Source organism: Ostrinia nubilalis, chromosome 16 (genome assembly GCF_963855985.1).
Source record: "Ostrinia nubilalis chromosome 16, ilOstNubi1.1, whole genome shotgun sequence".
Taxonomy (NCBI): domain Eukaryota; kingdom Metazoa; phylum Arthropoda; class Insecta; order Lepidoptera; family Crambidae; genus Ostrinia; species Ostrinia nubilalis.
Genome location: NC_087103.1, coordinates 13,155,719 through 13,172,081, shown reverse-complemented (window position 1 = coordinate 13,172,081; position 16,363 = coordinate 13,155,719). Strand labels below are relative to the sequence as shown.

The 16,363-nt window shown below is 42.7% G+C and overlaps 1 protein-coding gene and 1 long non-coding RNA gene across 2 annotated transcripts in view; both read left to right on the top strand.

Moving 5' to 3' along the window:
• LOC135079561 (uncharacterized) overlaps positions 1 to 15,347 on the top strand; it is a 38,769-nt gene extending 23,422 nt beyond the window's left edge. The window contains exons 32-39 of the mRNA XM_063974213.1: positions 3,502 to 3,656; positions 4,299 to 4,502; positions 7,753 to 7,945; positions 9,056 to 9,308; positions 11,702 to 11,863; positions 13,118 to 13,182; positions 13,742 to 13,871; positions 15,044 to 15,347. Coding sequence (XP_063830283.1) covers positions 3,502 to 3,656; positions 4,299 to 4,502; positions 7,753 to 7,945; positions 9,056 to 9,308; positions 11,702 to 11,863; positions 13,118 to 13,182; positions 13,742 to 13,871; positions 15,044 to 15,347 — 1,466 coding nt within the window. The remainder of the gene's footprint in view (positions 1 to 3,501; positions 3,657 to 4,298; positions 4,503 to 7,752; positions 7,946 to 9,055; positions 9,309 to 11,701; positions 11,864 to 13,117; positions 13,183 to 13,741; positions 13,872 to 15,043) is intronic.
• LOC135079454 (uncharacterized) lies at positions 1,318 to 3,277 on the top strand. Its single transcript, XR_010258803.1, has 3 exons — positions 1,318 to 1,445; positions 2,623 to 2,722; positions 3,072 to 3,277. It is a non-coding gene; the product is annotated as an uncharacterized LOC135079454 (long non-coding RNA).
• Positions 15,348 to 16,363: the final 1,016 nt, after the last annotated feature.

The window sequence follows — 16,363 nt, the reverse complement described above, 5'->3', positions numbered from 1 at the left end:
AGTCGTACTGAGGAAATGTTCTCCGATATTTCGTTGTATTATGTCGTTACGTGCAATAACACAAGTGAAACGAAGAACTACAGGAACAATGGAGTCATTTACCACATGTAAGTATTGCAAAACCATTAGTATTTTGCTTATAAATAAAAAAAACCAAACGTTTTTACGAACGAATTCAGTGCCGTAACAGTTACTGCGATATCGAAATAAGTAGTGATAAAAATTCAAACACATTGTACATTGACGATTTAGTTCGCAACCACTTTATGTCATGCTTAACTACTGCGCAATGTATTTTATTGCTTTCGATATCCACAGTCGCGTGAAAATACACAGTACGGCCGCATGTGCCGGTCGTAACATAGTGCAGGGCTCGTGTTCTAATGCGGTTTCCTGTTATCGATAAATAGAAGTAAATTATTACTTTCTATTTTCTAATTTTGAATGAAAAAATCATGCTTGTGATTTTTAAGTTTTTCCAAAAACAGTAATAATAGTAGAAGTGATTAGTAACTGTCAACTATGTAATTACTATAAGAGCTAGTTGAAAGCATTATTTTTGATAAACATAGGCGGTACGAAGTTCGCCATAATTAAAAAGTTAATGCGCGATAGTAGTTAACAATAACTATGGTGATCCTGTTATTATTATTAAATAAATAATATATTACCAATATTGTAAATACTGGTAAATCACAAGTACTTAACCCATGACCTTTCATACAAACTTTGTCAGTTCTATCTATAACTTCTATACTCCATTGATATCGACATTGAGCTTTGGTTATGGTAAAATGTGAATTAAGGAAACTATATTTAGTCCCAATAATTATTTCTGAGTTTTTCGTCCAGAACTGACTCCTTTATGCAAAAATCGTTAAAGAACATAATAATAACGTATAGTAATAAAACGGTTTTCATACATAAGCACTTTTCAAACCAGTTTCGAGCCTTGCCCCCAAGGATTTAAAGTATCGATATCTTATCGACTCCATTTTATCTTTCTTCTCTCTAATTGCTTTTTTCAAAGTGTGCGTGACGTGCCTATGGCCAATCATAGCAATTTTGAGCCTGTTGTCGTAGACTCTCAGTCGCTTTGTTTTTACACAGTTGAATGTGTGTGTGGGAGCTGTGGTGGGGGAAATTTGGGGACACTGGTTCTCGTTGTAGTTACGCGCGAGTTCATATCTATTCCCTTTCTATGATCTGAGGACGCCATATAGTACAACGCGGTCGGGTTGGCCGCCTTCGACTTGTATGACGACGTGAGTATACTCCATAGTACTTGTACTAGCTCCATAGTACCTGTACTAGCTCCATAGCTAGTACGGTTGCTGGCGTCGCTTCAACAGCAGCAGATATCGCCGGACGACCTGCCCGCCATACTGAAGACCGACGCCATATACAACGCGGTCGGGCTGGCCGCCTTCGACTTGTATGACGACGTGAGTACTGTGTAAAGCCCGGTCCGTGAGCACGTAGAATTTTGTCCAATGACCCCTAGCTACCCATCCTTATCGCTCGCGCGTAATTATATTGCTGTCGCGACTGTGCGACTGGCACCCGCAGTGAGTGTGCGAGCGCGATAGCAACATAATTACGCGCGTGCGATAAGGATGGGTAGCTAGGGGTCATTGGACAAAATTCTACGTGCTCACGGACCAGACTATAGTAATATAAACTAGGCCCATAATAATAATCTCCCGAGGAGGCATCGAAAACAAACACGCGCGGTGGCCACGCCGGCATGGCAATCCGCAAGAAATTCACGAGCGAGCAGTGACTGATCACTGAATAGGTTCAGTGTATTTTGAAACGATTTCTCAAGTAATATGAGTGAAATTCGCTTGCAGTGGATTTATCTAGTATGTAAACGAAACTAGAGATGGGTTATACTAGGTAAATTTGATACTGGGTGCACCTATTCCTAGTATTTATTAATACTCGATCCAAATACCTATTCCACCTAGTACGTAGTAATTTGGCATACTTGACGCGACTAGTGCGGACTAATCCACGTAATATGACTTTAAAATACATTTTTTTTTAAAGATACAACCGTAGTATGAATAATGCAATTTGAAATTGAATAATAATTCCTCCCTTCATACTTCAACAGGCTTAGGACTGTCAACTTAAAAGTTGGCGTATTTAAAAGATATCAATTACATAACCCAAAATTGTGCAAATAAATATTTGAATTTGAATTTAAAAATATTTACATATTTTTTCTTACATACATGAATATGGTTAGACTACGTTTGTGTGCGTTTGCTTCGTCGCGCTTAAATTTGTTTGGTCAGACAGAGACGGAGTGAATCTCTACGTTCGCACATAAGCTTAGCGAGAAATACAAGGTGCGCGTAATACACGACTACGGATTACGCAATAATAACCTCTATTACTTTGGTGGTAGGGTCGGAAATCGTGTAATTTATAAAATACTAGGTGGATCAAGTATTTAAAAAATTGGAATAGGTGCCGCCTAGTACTGTAAAATACCTAGTGTGTGGATCTGTTCTAGTAAATACGTCTCATCTCTAAACGAAACGGTGCGCGACTCTGAGGCAAGCTAAATTGCACCATATTGTTGACGATATTGAGGACATATTTTGTTTGCAGGTTGACTTTGACGAATGGTTTACAAATGTGCTAAGCCAAGAGTTGAAAATAAAGGACAATAACTACAGAATTATTAGGAGACGAGTCTGCCAGTTGATTGGTAAGTACAGTTTACCAATTTGATGTACAATTTAGTGTGAATAACTAAACGTCGAAATATTATATTTTGTGAATGACCAATAGACTGCTGTCAAGTGTCAGTATTCAAAATAATCTAAGAGGAAATGCAAGCGGGCTTACTCCCAAAAAGGTTATCCGAAGTTTCGAATGTTGCCATCCCTCTCACGCAAAGCGAGATGCCTACATGAGCGACTGTGACAGATAGACCCAAATTCAGAAACTACGTAAATATCGTTTCGGAGTAGCACAGCTGAATAGTCTTAAATGTACAGTGTTTCATTTATGAAATTAGATCTCCCAGCTTTAAAAATATTTTATTTACTAAACAGGTCAATGGTGTGGAGTCCGAGCGTCTCAATCGCTCCGGCCAGCGATGTACGAAGCACTGCTAGAACCTCTTTCGAGGCCAGACGAGGACGCAGCAGTGAAGCTAGCAGCGGCTGAAGCGCTGCGAAGCACGATAGACGACTTCAACTTCGACGTGAAACAGTTCGCACCGTATGCGCCGCACGCGATCGCAGCGCTTTACGAGTTGTTGGTGAGTTTTCTTTGTTGAGGTTTAGTTTTTAAGCACTGCTGGAACCTCTCTCGAGGCCAGACGAGGACGCGGCAGTGAAGCTAGCAGCGGCCGAAGCGCTGCGAAGCACGATAGACGACTTCAACTTCGACGTGAAACAGTTCGCACCGTATGCGCCTCACGCGATCGCAGCGCTTTACGAGTTGTTGGTAAGTTGTATTTGTTAAAGTTCGGTTTTTAAGCGCTGTTAGAACCTCTCTCGAGGCCAGACGAGGACGCGGCAGTGAAGCTAGCAGCGGCCGAAGCGCTGCGAAGCACGATAGACGACTTCAACTTCGACGTGAAACAGTTCGCACCGTATGCGCCGCACGCGATCGCAGCGCTTTACGAGTTGTTGGTGAGTTTTGTTTCTTGATGCTCAGTTGTTTTCTTTTGCGTTGGCTTGGCATTAAATAAAAGAAGGGCTCTTGTAAACTTAGTTTGATAATATCCAAGATTAAGACCGTCCACGTATACAGCACGCTATCGTCAATTGTCAATTTCTTGCATCTTGCGTAAAAACCAAACTGTGTCTACAGTGGCGACGAATTTTGTATAGCAAACATGCAAAATAACTTCATGTGAAGATTGCATGCATTCGACCGTGGATAGTATTGCTAACATTTTTTTTTATTTTAAAAGATTATTAGTAATTTGTTATTGAACTCCCCGTACTCAGCTAAATATGCTTGTGTCACGAGTGAGCTCACCACAATAGTCGAGCGGCGGCGGGGACCGAACCCGCGTTCCGCGTTCCGCGCGAAAGTCTGCCAGTCCGACCAACATTATTTACTGATTTGAATGTAAATGCTTTCCGGTAAAATTAATTTGTAAGCTGTGTTTTCTATCTAACTTGTTCTTCAAAAGATAAGGAGACATGTAAAGTGCCCCACAAGGGCTACCTTTTTCTTTTTTATTATTATTATTTACTATATTTTGACGTTCATAAGTGCCACTTGTGGTCTGAACTGAATAAATATTTTTGATTTTTTCTTCCCAGGTGGAGTCCGAAGAGTGTGACACGAAGATGCACGTACTACACGTGGTGTCTTACATAATGGAACGCTGCGGCGCGCACGTGGCACGTGGAGGTGGCACAGGCGCTTTGTTTGCGTACTTACCCCAGTTATGGGGACACGCGGCGTCTGCGCACCATAATATGCTGCGAGCAGCCGCGCTTGCAGCTATACATCATCTACTGAAGGTATGTGTGAGTTCGGGTGACCTCGGCTAATGTCGGGTATCTTATTATTGCAGCGCTCTGATCCCGAGCGTCTTCGGACGTGAAGTCAATGACCTTTCGATGCTGCGTTCGTGCTCCTTCGTCCTTTTTCGGTTGTCATCGGCTGTCAGGGTGCGTGTGCGGCTCCTTCCTCCTTCATACACCTTCGGCTGACCTTCAAACACAGCTTGAATATGCATTTTCTATTTTCTATCGTTTTTCGAGTAGCAAGCGCACGTCTTCTGTTCGCGCACCTACCCCAGCTGTGGGAACACGCAGCGTCTGTACATCATAATATGCTGCGGGCAGCTACGCTTGCAGCTATACATCATCTACTGAAGGTATGCATGTGTTTGGGCAACTTCGGCTAATGTCGGGTATCTTCGGAGCTTATTATTGCAGCGCTCGCATCCCGAGTGTCTATAAGTGAGAGGTCAATGGCCTTTCGATGCTGCGGTGATGGGCGTTCGTGCTCCTTCGTCTTTTTTCGGTTGTCATCGGCTGTCAGGCCGCGTTTGAAACTCACGAGTTAGTGACTTTCAAAGAGAACGAGACCATGCATTTTCTATCTTTATTCGAGTAGCAAGCACCGGTCTTCTTTTCGCGTACCTACCACAGTTGTGGGACACGCGGCGTCTGCCCATCATAATATTATGCTGCGAGCAGCTGCGCTTGCAGCTATACATCATCTACTGAAGGTATGTGTGAGTTCGGGTGACCTCGGCTAATGTCGGATATCTTATTATTGCAGCGCTCTGATCCCGAGCGTCTTCGGACGTGAAGTCAATGGCCTTTCGATGATGCGTCGATGGGCGTTCGTGCTCCTTCGTCTTTTTTCGGTTGTCATCGGCTAACATGGCACGTTTGAAGCTCCTTCCTCCTTCATACACCTTCGGCTGACCTTCAAAGACAGCTTGAATATGCATTTTCTATCGTTTTTCGAATAGCAAGCACAGGTCTTCTGTTCGCGTACCTACCCCAGTTATGGGGACACGCGGCGTCTGCGCATCATAATATGCTGCGAGCAGTTGCGCTTGCGGCTATACATCATCTACTGAAGGTATGTGTGAGTTCGTGCGATCTCGGCTAATGTCGGGTATCTTATTATTGCAGCGCTCTGATCCCGAGCGTCTTCGGACGTGAAGTCAATGACCTTTCGATGCTGCGTTCGTGCTCTTTCGTCTTTTTTCGGTTGTCATCGGCTGTCAGGGCGCGTTTGAAGCTCCTTCCTCCTTCATACACCTTCGACTGACCTTCAAAGACAGCTTGAATATGCATTTTCTATCGTTTTTCGAGGAGCAAGCGCACGTCTTCTGTTCGCTTACCTACCCCAGCTGTGGGGACACGCGGCGTCTGCGCATCATAATATGCTACGAGCAGCCGCGCTTGCAGCCATACATCATTTGCTGAAGGTATGTGTGAGTACGAGTAGCCTCGGCTAATGTCGGGTATCTTCGGCTAATGTCGGGTGTCTTCGAAGCAAATTATTGCAGCGCCCGCATACCGAGTGTCTTCGGGCATCAGGTCAATGATCTTTTGATGCTACGGCAACAAGCGTTCGGGCTCTTTCATCTTTTTTCGGTTGTCATCGGCTATCAGGGCATGTTTGAAGCTCCTTCCTCCTTCATACACCTTCGGCTGACCTTCAAAGACAGCTTGAATATGCATTTTCTATCGTTTTTCGAGTAGCAAGCGCACGTCTTCTGTTCGCGTACCTACCACAGCTGTGGGGATACGCGGCGTCTGTGCATCATAAAATGCTGCGAGCAGCTGCGCTTGCAGCCATACATCATCTTCTGAAGGTAAATTTTGTGCTGCAATACAGCGCTGAGTATTGCCAGTGATGGTATACGGATCTGAGACGTGGTCGCTTACTATGTGCCTTATAAGAAGGCTCAAGGTCACGCAAAGGGCGATGGAGCGGACTATGCTCGGAGTTTCCCTGCGTGATCGAATCAGAAATGAGGAGATCCGCAGGAGAACCAAAGTAACCGACATAGCTCGCAGAATTGCTAAAATCAAGTGGCAGTGGGCGGGGCACATAGCTCGTAGAGACGATGGCCGTTAGGGCAGGAAAGTTCTCGAGTGGCGACCACGGGCTGGAAGACGTAGCGTGGGCAGGTCTCCTACTAGGTGGACCGACGATCCGGTAAAGGTCGCGGGAAGAGCCTGGATGCGGGCAGCGCAGGACCGTTCATTGTGGAAAACCTTGGGGGAGGTCTTTGTCCAGCAGTGGACGTCATTTGGCTGAAACGACGACAGCGCTGAACATTTTTCTGCACCGCTCGCGAGTGCAATGAACTTTAGGGCGCGCGTTCGGGCACTATCAGCTTCGATGTTGCGCGGAGCTGCAGCGATACTATTAGCAAAAGGCAAGCGCTGAGCTTTTTTCTGCATCGCTTGCGATGGCATGAACTTTCGAGCGCGTGTTCGGGCGCTATCGGCTTTTTCCGGCTGTCATCGGCTGTTAGCGCGCGTTTGAAACTTTCAGGTCTTCAGCTGTGGTCCGAATCAAAGAATAATGTGTCTTCGGAGCGGTTTGTTGCAGTGCTCGTGAGGGCAATGTACTTTCGAGTGCGCTTTCGGTGTCTGTCGACTTTTTCCGGCTGTCATCGGCAGTCTGCGCATGTTTGAAACTCTTTAAAATGCCTTCCGCTGTGGTTAATGACCTTTTATGACGCTGATATCATAAATTTTCTGTCATTTTTCGTAACTTTTCTTGTGGCTCATCGGACTATCATGATTAGTGTAACTAGTCCATCGACGAATACGAATATCAATATCATCAGTCCATGACGCATTTCAATAAACCATTTATCATTAAAAACTGTCCATAGGGTCTTATAAACACAATACCCATAATAGCCTGCCGAACTAGGGACTTAAGCTGGGTATCTAAAGCCCGGTCTGTGAGCACGTAGAATTTTGTCCAATGACCCCTAGCTACCCATCCTTATCGCTCGCGCGTAATTATGTTGCTGTCGCGACTGTGTAACTGGCACCCACAGTGAGTGTGCGAGCGCGATAGCAACATAATTACGCGCGAGCGATAAGGATGGGTACCTTGGGGTCATTAGACATAATTCTACGTGCTCACAGACCAGACTAGCTAGTCATTTAGATAACACGACTGTGCTCTAACCATGATGGATTGACGATATAACGGTACCTAAATATTTTATCACTTACTTTGTTACTGTATAAAAGATACACAATACAATTTTCCTTCCAGGCGCTAGGCGAATGTTCTCCCACCATCCGACCATGGATCCTGAGCGTTGTAAACGAGTCCACCAAGCTATCGGAACCGGCACACGTGTATCTTCTTGAAGATGCTTTAGAGCTATGGCTGGCCATATTGGAGACGTCGCAAGTGGCCGACCCGCCCTTACTGCAGCTGGCTGATAATCTTTATCCGATATTGGGTAAGTTCATTATCACAATCTCTTGGCGAACTGTATGTGCTACCGAACACGACTGAAGGATCATTACGCAAACATATTAAAGAAATATCGAGTCTTATTACTACGCAATAAAGTTTATTTATTTATTATTTTAAACTTATATGGACATAGAACGGTGTACATAAGGCGGACTTAATGCCTTTCGGCATTTTCCTCCAGTCAACCTTAGGGCCAAACTGAGAATAAAGTAGGGGGTATAAAATTAAAAAGTTCAATTCAGTTAACTCAGTGCTAAGAATCTATCCTTGTATTCACCTACAAAGTACTATCTCTTTTTATCGATTAGGGTCCTATTTTTTACACGGTGGAATTGATAATATTTCGTCTCTCGCATGACTAACTCTCTTATATCTCAGTTTTGCCACTTTCTCAAAACCACGGGTTTTCAGTTAGGTCATTTCAAATTTAGTTCTGTTTATACTTTACGGACCTCGTGGGAGGAAAAATAGGTACATAATACGTGAGTTAGAGAAAATCGTAGACAATGGAAGCAGGAAAAAATTTGTAGTCCGTTAGGACTTGAGTTATCAAATCGCCAAAAGACTGAGATAGGATATAGTTAGTCATGCGAGGGACGATTTACGATGCCATAACAATCAGGCAACCCATACATCTCCTGAGTGTCGGCAGAATTTACCAGAACTGCGGAGAAGTCACTAGAAGAAAAAAATCATGTTTTTTAACTTTTTATACAAACATTAATGTTCACAGAAAAATATTTATTTGTATTGATCTATGTAGGTGATTTCCATGTATTTCTAATTCTCTATGTAAAGTATTCATAATTAACAAAAATAGCATTAAATCTTGTCCGATTCTCACTATACAGCTTTACTCAATTTAAGACTAGACAGCGCTAAATAAAATATCCAAACACATATTGAAGTCCTTATTGCCATATGTTTTGTCTCGAAGCGCTGGTAGGGCCCAAAAGATAAGGAGACATGTAAAGTGCCCCATAAGGGCTACCGTTTCTTTTTTATTTTTTACTACATTTTGACGTTCATAAGTGCCACTTGTGGTCTAAACTGAATAAATATTTTTGATTTTGATTTATTCTATCGCCCACAGAACAGTCTTCCGAGCACCTCCGAATCGTGGTCTACATAATGCAAGCCTACACACTCCTCTGCCCAGAAGAGTTCCTCCTTGGCCCTGGAGGGAAGTGCATGGCCCTCCTAGACGAGTTACTAGCAGACATGCGGACAGAAGGAGTGATTACCGTGTTGAAAATGGCGGAGATTTGCATCAGCGTGACGTTTCCGGAGCGGAACGCGTTCTTGGGAGTGAAGGTCATATGGCCGATACTGATTAGGGTTATACAGTGAGTATTGGCTTCGATTGATTTTATTAACCTTTAACTATAGTCGTGAAAAAATAATCACACTCCCATGGACGTCGGGTCTCACAGACCCCTATCTAAAATTCTTCATAATTTCATATCTGAACCAATTTGAATTTATCAAAGAGTTGATATATATCTAATAACTTAATAATAAAGGATTTAGTAGTAAATGTAATCAATTTTTAATCATTATTTAATTATTTTTTGGCAAATTTAAAAAACATAGACATTTTTCAGTGTTAATTGACTTAGCATCACATATAGGCTCCTTAATTACAGTCGATTAATAATAAATCAAACTAATATTTTTTTCCTTGCTAATTAATAACCGTGTAACATAAAAACATAAACAGAATTTCTGAAAGACATAAAACAAAAATTTTGACAAGGGTTAAACTTACAAAAATTATAAACAGTGGCCTAGAACACTAAAGACAAATTATCTCTACAGGCATGTGTCATCTTTCTTTGAGAGCTTTGATAGGCAAAATAAACACCATTCAGAATCGGAATCGGCAGCAATAGTACCTACCTTCTAAGACATCTAAACTCAAAAGAAGGATCGTCTACAAGTAAAACCTTACTTCTGGAATGTTACTTAGATAGTTGGGCTAATAATATAGCTGATGTACTCAGATACTTTCTACCATTATGTATTCTTAAACTAAAACAATTTACAACATATTATAATGATATACTATAAAAAAATTATAGTTGACAAGTCACATCCATACAAGTATGTTTGTATGGAAATTATAGTCATCGGGTCTCCCAGACCTCGATAAAATTTTGAATGGGCTACTACTACTACTCACGTAATGAGTGCCGGAAAACGCGTTTTTATGCCTCCTCGGTCCTAACACAGTTAAAACTGAAGCTACTGAGATGGTCGAGAGCAGCACGTGGCGGGAAGGTGTTTAAACCGAGAAATTGAAAAGGGGGGTGGGCCTCTGAGACCCGACGTCCATAGTTAAAGGTTAACGCTGTTTTTTATATGTTTTTTTGTGTGGTATGCTACAAGATCATTTTACAGCAATTTCATAACGTTGATTTGATTTAATTTTTAGATAATCACAATACAATATGATTTAAAATCTCAATGCTATAATTTAATGTGAGTACACATAGACACTCGTTCCAGACTTCGGATAGTTTAAACAAATAAAAATTGTTTATTTTTCTTAGTACAAAGATTATTTTCAAACCATGCTGCCTTGCTTACTAAACTAATAACTAAAGCAATATGTTTTAAAGCCTGCAATTCATTGCCATAAATACCAAACTCCTTGAAAACCCCCCTAAATTCACCCCAACCATTTGTTCCAGTTTACTCCTATACAGCAACGACCTCCGAATGGTCCTATCAGTGCAGCTGTGCTTAGTATCGCGAGTGATCCTGCTCTCCTTGGAACTGTTTAAGCAAAAATAAACCTTAGAGCCTCTATTATAAATGCCAATTCTCGCCTTAACCATTTTGTTCCAGTTTACTCCTTGATAGCAACGACCTCCCAATGGTCCTGTCACCCTAATAGGAAAAATAAACCTTCTAGCCTCCATTATAAATATCAATTTTCCCTAAACATACCTTTATTTGTTCCAGTTTACTGCTAGACAGCAACGACCTCCCAATGGTCCTATCAGTGCAGCTGTGTTTAGTATCGCGAATGATCTTACTATTTTCAGAGCTGTTTATGCAAAAATAAACCATAGAGCCTCTATTATAACTGCCAATTCCCCTCACCTCAGCAACGATTTCCCAATGGTCCTGTCGCCCTAATAGGAAAAATAAGCCTTCGAGCCCCCATTATACACCCAACATCAAATAAATAACCGCACCTTCCGCGGCGCGAACTTTAAAGATTTTCTTCTGACACAATCATGGTACCCCAACAATATTGGTGTTATTTGAAAGCCCAATAAATATCCTTAAAGAAAAATACATTTCATTTCTAAATAAATAATTAACATATACCATAAATGTGACTTGAAAATAGACCTCACTTTGGGCTCACCTCTGGGATCAATTAGACCAATTTTTATGGTTATAAAACCAAATAAAGATCTCACGTGTCCTCTTTAACAGATGGATAGCGATTAATCCCAACTTAACAGTTTTATAGTCATAAAAAAGGGCTATAGCGTAACTTACCTATTTTGGAAGAAGTGACTCTGGATCCTTGTAAAGACACATTTTTGGGGTAAAAACCTTTCCTTTAATGAAATGAAGTTTAGAACTAGGCTTTCAAATGGTACCAACGTTGGTGGGAAGTGGGGATGCATTCGTTTGATAAGTGCTTGTCGCGGGAGGTGCGATTTATTTGATGCCGAGTGTAAATATAAATTTTCCCTAAACATACCCTTATTTGTTGCAGTTTACTACTAGATACCAACGACCTTCCAATGGTCCTATCAGTGCAGCTGTGCTTAGTATCGCGGGTGATCCTGCTATCCTCTGAGTTATTCTACAAGGCGATACAAGAGGCGTCAGTCGGACTGGTGGAGTATGACTCGGACCCGGCTAAAGTTCTGGCCAGGTTAGTATTACTCGTCATTGTCGTTTCAGCCGAAAGACGTCCACTGCTGGACAAAGGCCTCCCCCAAGGATTTCCACAAAGACCGGTCCTGCGCCGCTCGCATCCAGGCACCTCCCGCTACCTTCACCATATCGTCGGTCCACCTAGTATGAGGCCTGCCCACGCTACGTCTTCCAGCTCGTGGTCGCCACTCAAGAACTTTCCTGCCCCAGTGGCCATCAGCTCTTCGAGCTATGTGCCCCGCCCACTGCCACTTGATTTTAGTGATTCTGCAGGCTATGTCAGTCACTCTGGTTCTCCTACGGATCTCCTCATTTCTGATTCGATCACACAGGGAAACTCCGAGCATAGCACGCTCCATCGCTCTTTGGGTGATCTTGAGCTTTGGGTATTACCACAGAATAATAATAAGTACTACGTACAGAAGTTTTACTTCGCGAAGGTATTTAAAAAAATGTATGCTCAATGTCATTAACAATATGGTGTAATTTAGCTTGTCTCAAGAGTCGAACACCATTTTGTTGACAAACGTCAGTGATCGGTACTGCGCCGAAGCCATAGGGCTGACTTCGGTAAAATGATGTGTGACGTGAGGTGCCAAACTGCGGAAAATGGCGGAGGAAATACATGATTAAGCATGAATTATATTTTGTGTTTCTAATTATTCAGGCAGTTAAAATACTGTACAGTATTAATTACACCACCGTTTTCACATACATAGTTTATTGTCTTTACAATGCAAATGGGTGAAGAATACACGTGTGTGCGTCAATGCTCGTTCTTGAGTGTCCTGTCGATTAAATATCCCAGTAGGTGCCGTCCCGCATGTTTTGTTTTCGATGCAAACTCGCGGAGATGAACAGGCCAAAATATGCTTTATGGTTCAACCACACCAACGCGTGCAGATCGCCATCGGCGTTATCACGGCGCGATCATAGGCGAATGACAGGTCGCGCGAACTGTCATGGGTCGCGTGACCTGTCGTTGGTGTGGTTGAAGCTTTATTTGTTCCGACTTCGATTTCTACTTCGCTCTAGCTAATTGTGTGCAAGCGAGACAGCACTTGTCAGTCAAACTACGCAAGATATCAGCGCGAAAAGCGTATAAAGATACAAATCTTTGCTCGTGTTGATCGTCTCAATTCTAGTAAATAGTGTCCCATATCGTTGTTGCTGTAAAATTGTCATGGAACAAAAAAAAATGTTACGTTTTTAATAATTTGCTTTGTTCACTGATAAATTATGTTCTTTGTAGGTTTCTACACGTTTGGACAGACAAAATGAACCTAGTCACGCAGGTCGAAAGGTGGAAAGTTGTTGGTGAGTTCTAAATTATTCAACCGTATCTTGAACTTTAATAGCGCGATGTCCTATTACAGCAACTGAATAGGTTGAAGACCGTTGTACATTTATTTGATTTATTTAAACACGTGACAAATGTCAATTTTCAAAAACGTATTACTAAAATACATCGCTTAGACCTAGATTGTAATTTTGAAATATGTGTTATTAAAAAAGCAAGGTGGGTATATCAGTACTATAAGAGGCCGGTAGATCTATTCTCATAAATAAAACACTGGATACTTAACTTTCACATTATACTGCCTTATTTTAAAGTTAAATACAATTCATCACTTACCACAAAAGCGCGACGAGTCGTCCTCGTGCGTCCCTCTATTCTAACGTTTGATTCTAGCGTGACATTGACATTTATACGTCAATGTCACTAACAGGTAACAGGATCTTATTGGCCACAACGATACCGTTATTTTAACGTAGTAGATTTTTCATAATTAACAGTACATAGTTAACCGCATTATGCATTTTATTATACGGATTTTCGTAATTTATCAAAATTAATGAAATTATTCTCATCTAGGTCTCGGTTTGGCGGCGCTTCTCACGACGCAGAACCCGACGGTGCTACAACGGTTCCCAGCAATCCTGCTTAACCTCACGGAGGTGTTGAATGACGTCATGAAGACGGAGGACAATGGCACGTATGTCGAGTGAGTTAGAGTTTATTTTCAAGTTAATATTTATTTAAGTTATCCATTCCAAACTCATAATGTCAGGTAATTTAGATACCTCTAGTACAGTAGTCGGCACTTTTTATTTTACCAGCGATTTGACCTACATTCACTATGCTGACGACGATTTGGCGAGGCCCTATGTTTGCGTATTTGATCCTTAGTCGCCTTTTACATCTACGGGAAGTGGGATTGGGTCTATTCTTCTCTGCCAGAAACTAGGTTTGCCTAAAAATTTACTATCGATTTATCGATAACTTCCTGACCTATAATGACTAATAGGCCAGTAGAATTAAACACAAAAATGAATTAAATCGGAAATAATTCCTACTAAAGATTTTAGTGCTTTAATGGCTTCATTAGTTGCCCATAAAGACTCTCCTAGGTTTTCGACTTACGGAGTTGTGATTAAGTGGTGGGGGCCCCCGAAAGGGGCGCTTTTTCGGTTTTCCGGTTATACCGCGTAAAGGACTTACTCTATCGAAAAGTGGTCTTCCTGACGGTTGAAGGGCATTTAATCCTGCACTAAATAAGACCAAATTTATATGTTTTGAACAAACCGTTCTCGTGCAAATGTTCGGCAAAGTAGAAAATATGTGTATAATTAATGACCCTCTCCACGTCCAATGGCTCGTTACCTGCAGGCTTTCAAGTCTTGAAAAGGAGCGCCTCAACCAGTGTAACCCTATCAAGGCTTACGAGCTGGATCCGCCTATCCTTGTTCGTCCCAGCCGTTCCTTAACTGCGGTTGCTGCACCTGTTCCTGGCAATCACCTGAACGACTCTGTGTTACCTACTGTGGCTGCCCCTCTTTCTTGTATCCTCCTGCACGACTACGTTGCCTAGCCGTATGCCTGGTCTAAGGTTCGACGCCAAAAATTGCAGCGCCGCCATAATGCGACATACTCCATACAAAATGACTGGAAGAATAATTTGACGCGGCGTCGTGCAGTGCCGTTACGCTGCGCAAATGCGGACCAACCTATCCAGTCGCCGCTACCAACAAAATGTATACAGCTCTAATAGAGAGTTACTCACCTGGTGTCCGTTTGGTTGCGCAAAGCTGCATACATTTTGTTGGTAGCCGGCGACTGGTTGCGCCGCCATGGTGTCCCGGTGAAATATAGCCCTAACTGACATCGTAATTCCAGTGGGCTGGTAGCCCCGCCCGGGTCGCGACCGGCGTCGCCGCTAGAAGGGCGTGGAGGCGCCGCTCGCTGGGGCCAGGCGCCGCCGCCCGACTCGCCGCACGAGCTGCGCCGGCGCCGGTTGGCCGCTGCTCATCCCGCCCACGCGATCGATCTGCGCGCCGTTACGCATCATCAGGTGAGACAAAGTTCTTATTTAGAAAGAAAGAAAGGCCCGACTCGCCGCACGAGCTGCGCCGGCGCCGGTTGGCCGCTGCTCATCCCGCCCACGCGATCGATCTGCGCGCCGTTACGCATCATCAGGTGAGACAAAGTTCTTATTTAGAAAGAAAGAAAGAAACATTTATTGCCTGGACATCACAAAAGACAAAAGAGGTAAAATGAAAAAAAAAGCAAATAAGACACAGGTGACATAAAACATACAATGAATGAGCAAGTAAACTAAGCAGTGCCACCCTGTCGCACAGCGATGCCCATCGCAATGGGACCCCACTCAGCATATGCCGTGGCCCCCGGTGAGGGAAGCCACGACGCTGGTTTTCAGTGTGCCCCATGCCGAGTGAGAGTCACGGACACTAACCTATACTGCATAAAATATACATACATAAATAATAATAATAGTGCACGTATAAATTTTATGTGTAAATACAGACGTAGTAGAAAATAATAATATACGATATAGACGAAGTAGAAAAGATGTGATAAGATATTTATAAATAAAAAGATAATATTTAAAAAACAAAACTGTGTGTGTGTACATAATAATAATAATAAATTGTAATGTATTTCCATTGCCACGTCACCCACGCAGGCATACTCGGGTTGAGGACGTCTGAACAGCACACACTGGTCAAAGACAATTATTTTATTATATCCAATAACAAAATACATAAACAAAATAAACAGTGTCTATAGTCTGGTCCGTGAGCACGTGGAATTTTGTCCAATGACCCCTAGCTACCCATCCTTATCGCTCGCGCGTAATTATGTTGCTATCGCGCTCGCACACTCACTGCGGGTGCCAGTCGCACAGTCGCGACAGCAATATAATTACGCGCGAGCGATAAGGATGGGTAGCTAGGGGTCATTGGACAAAATTCTACGTGCTCACGGACCGGGCTTTAGAGTCAAAACTACAAGTAGCGTACATACATTAGTTTTGAGATACTGCGCGAAGGTTTTCGAACTCTGCCCAGTCGAGCAGGATTTAACGATAGACTAATTTGGACCTAGGTACCTTACTGGACTATCTGTATAGATAATCATCAACCACTTCGAGAATAGGCTCCTCCTACCTTCCGAAAAGTGGGCGCAACACGAGAA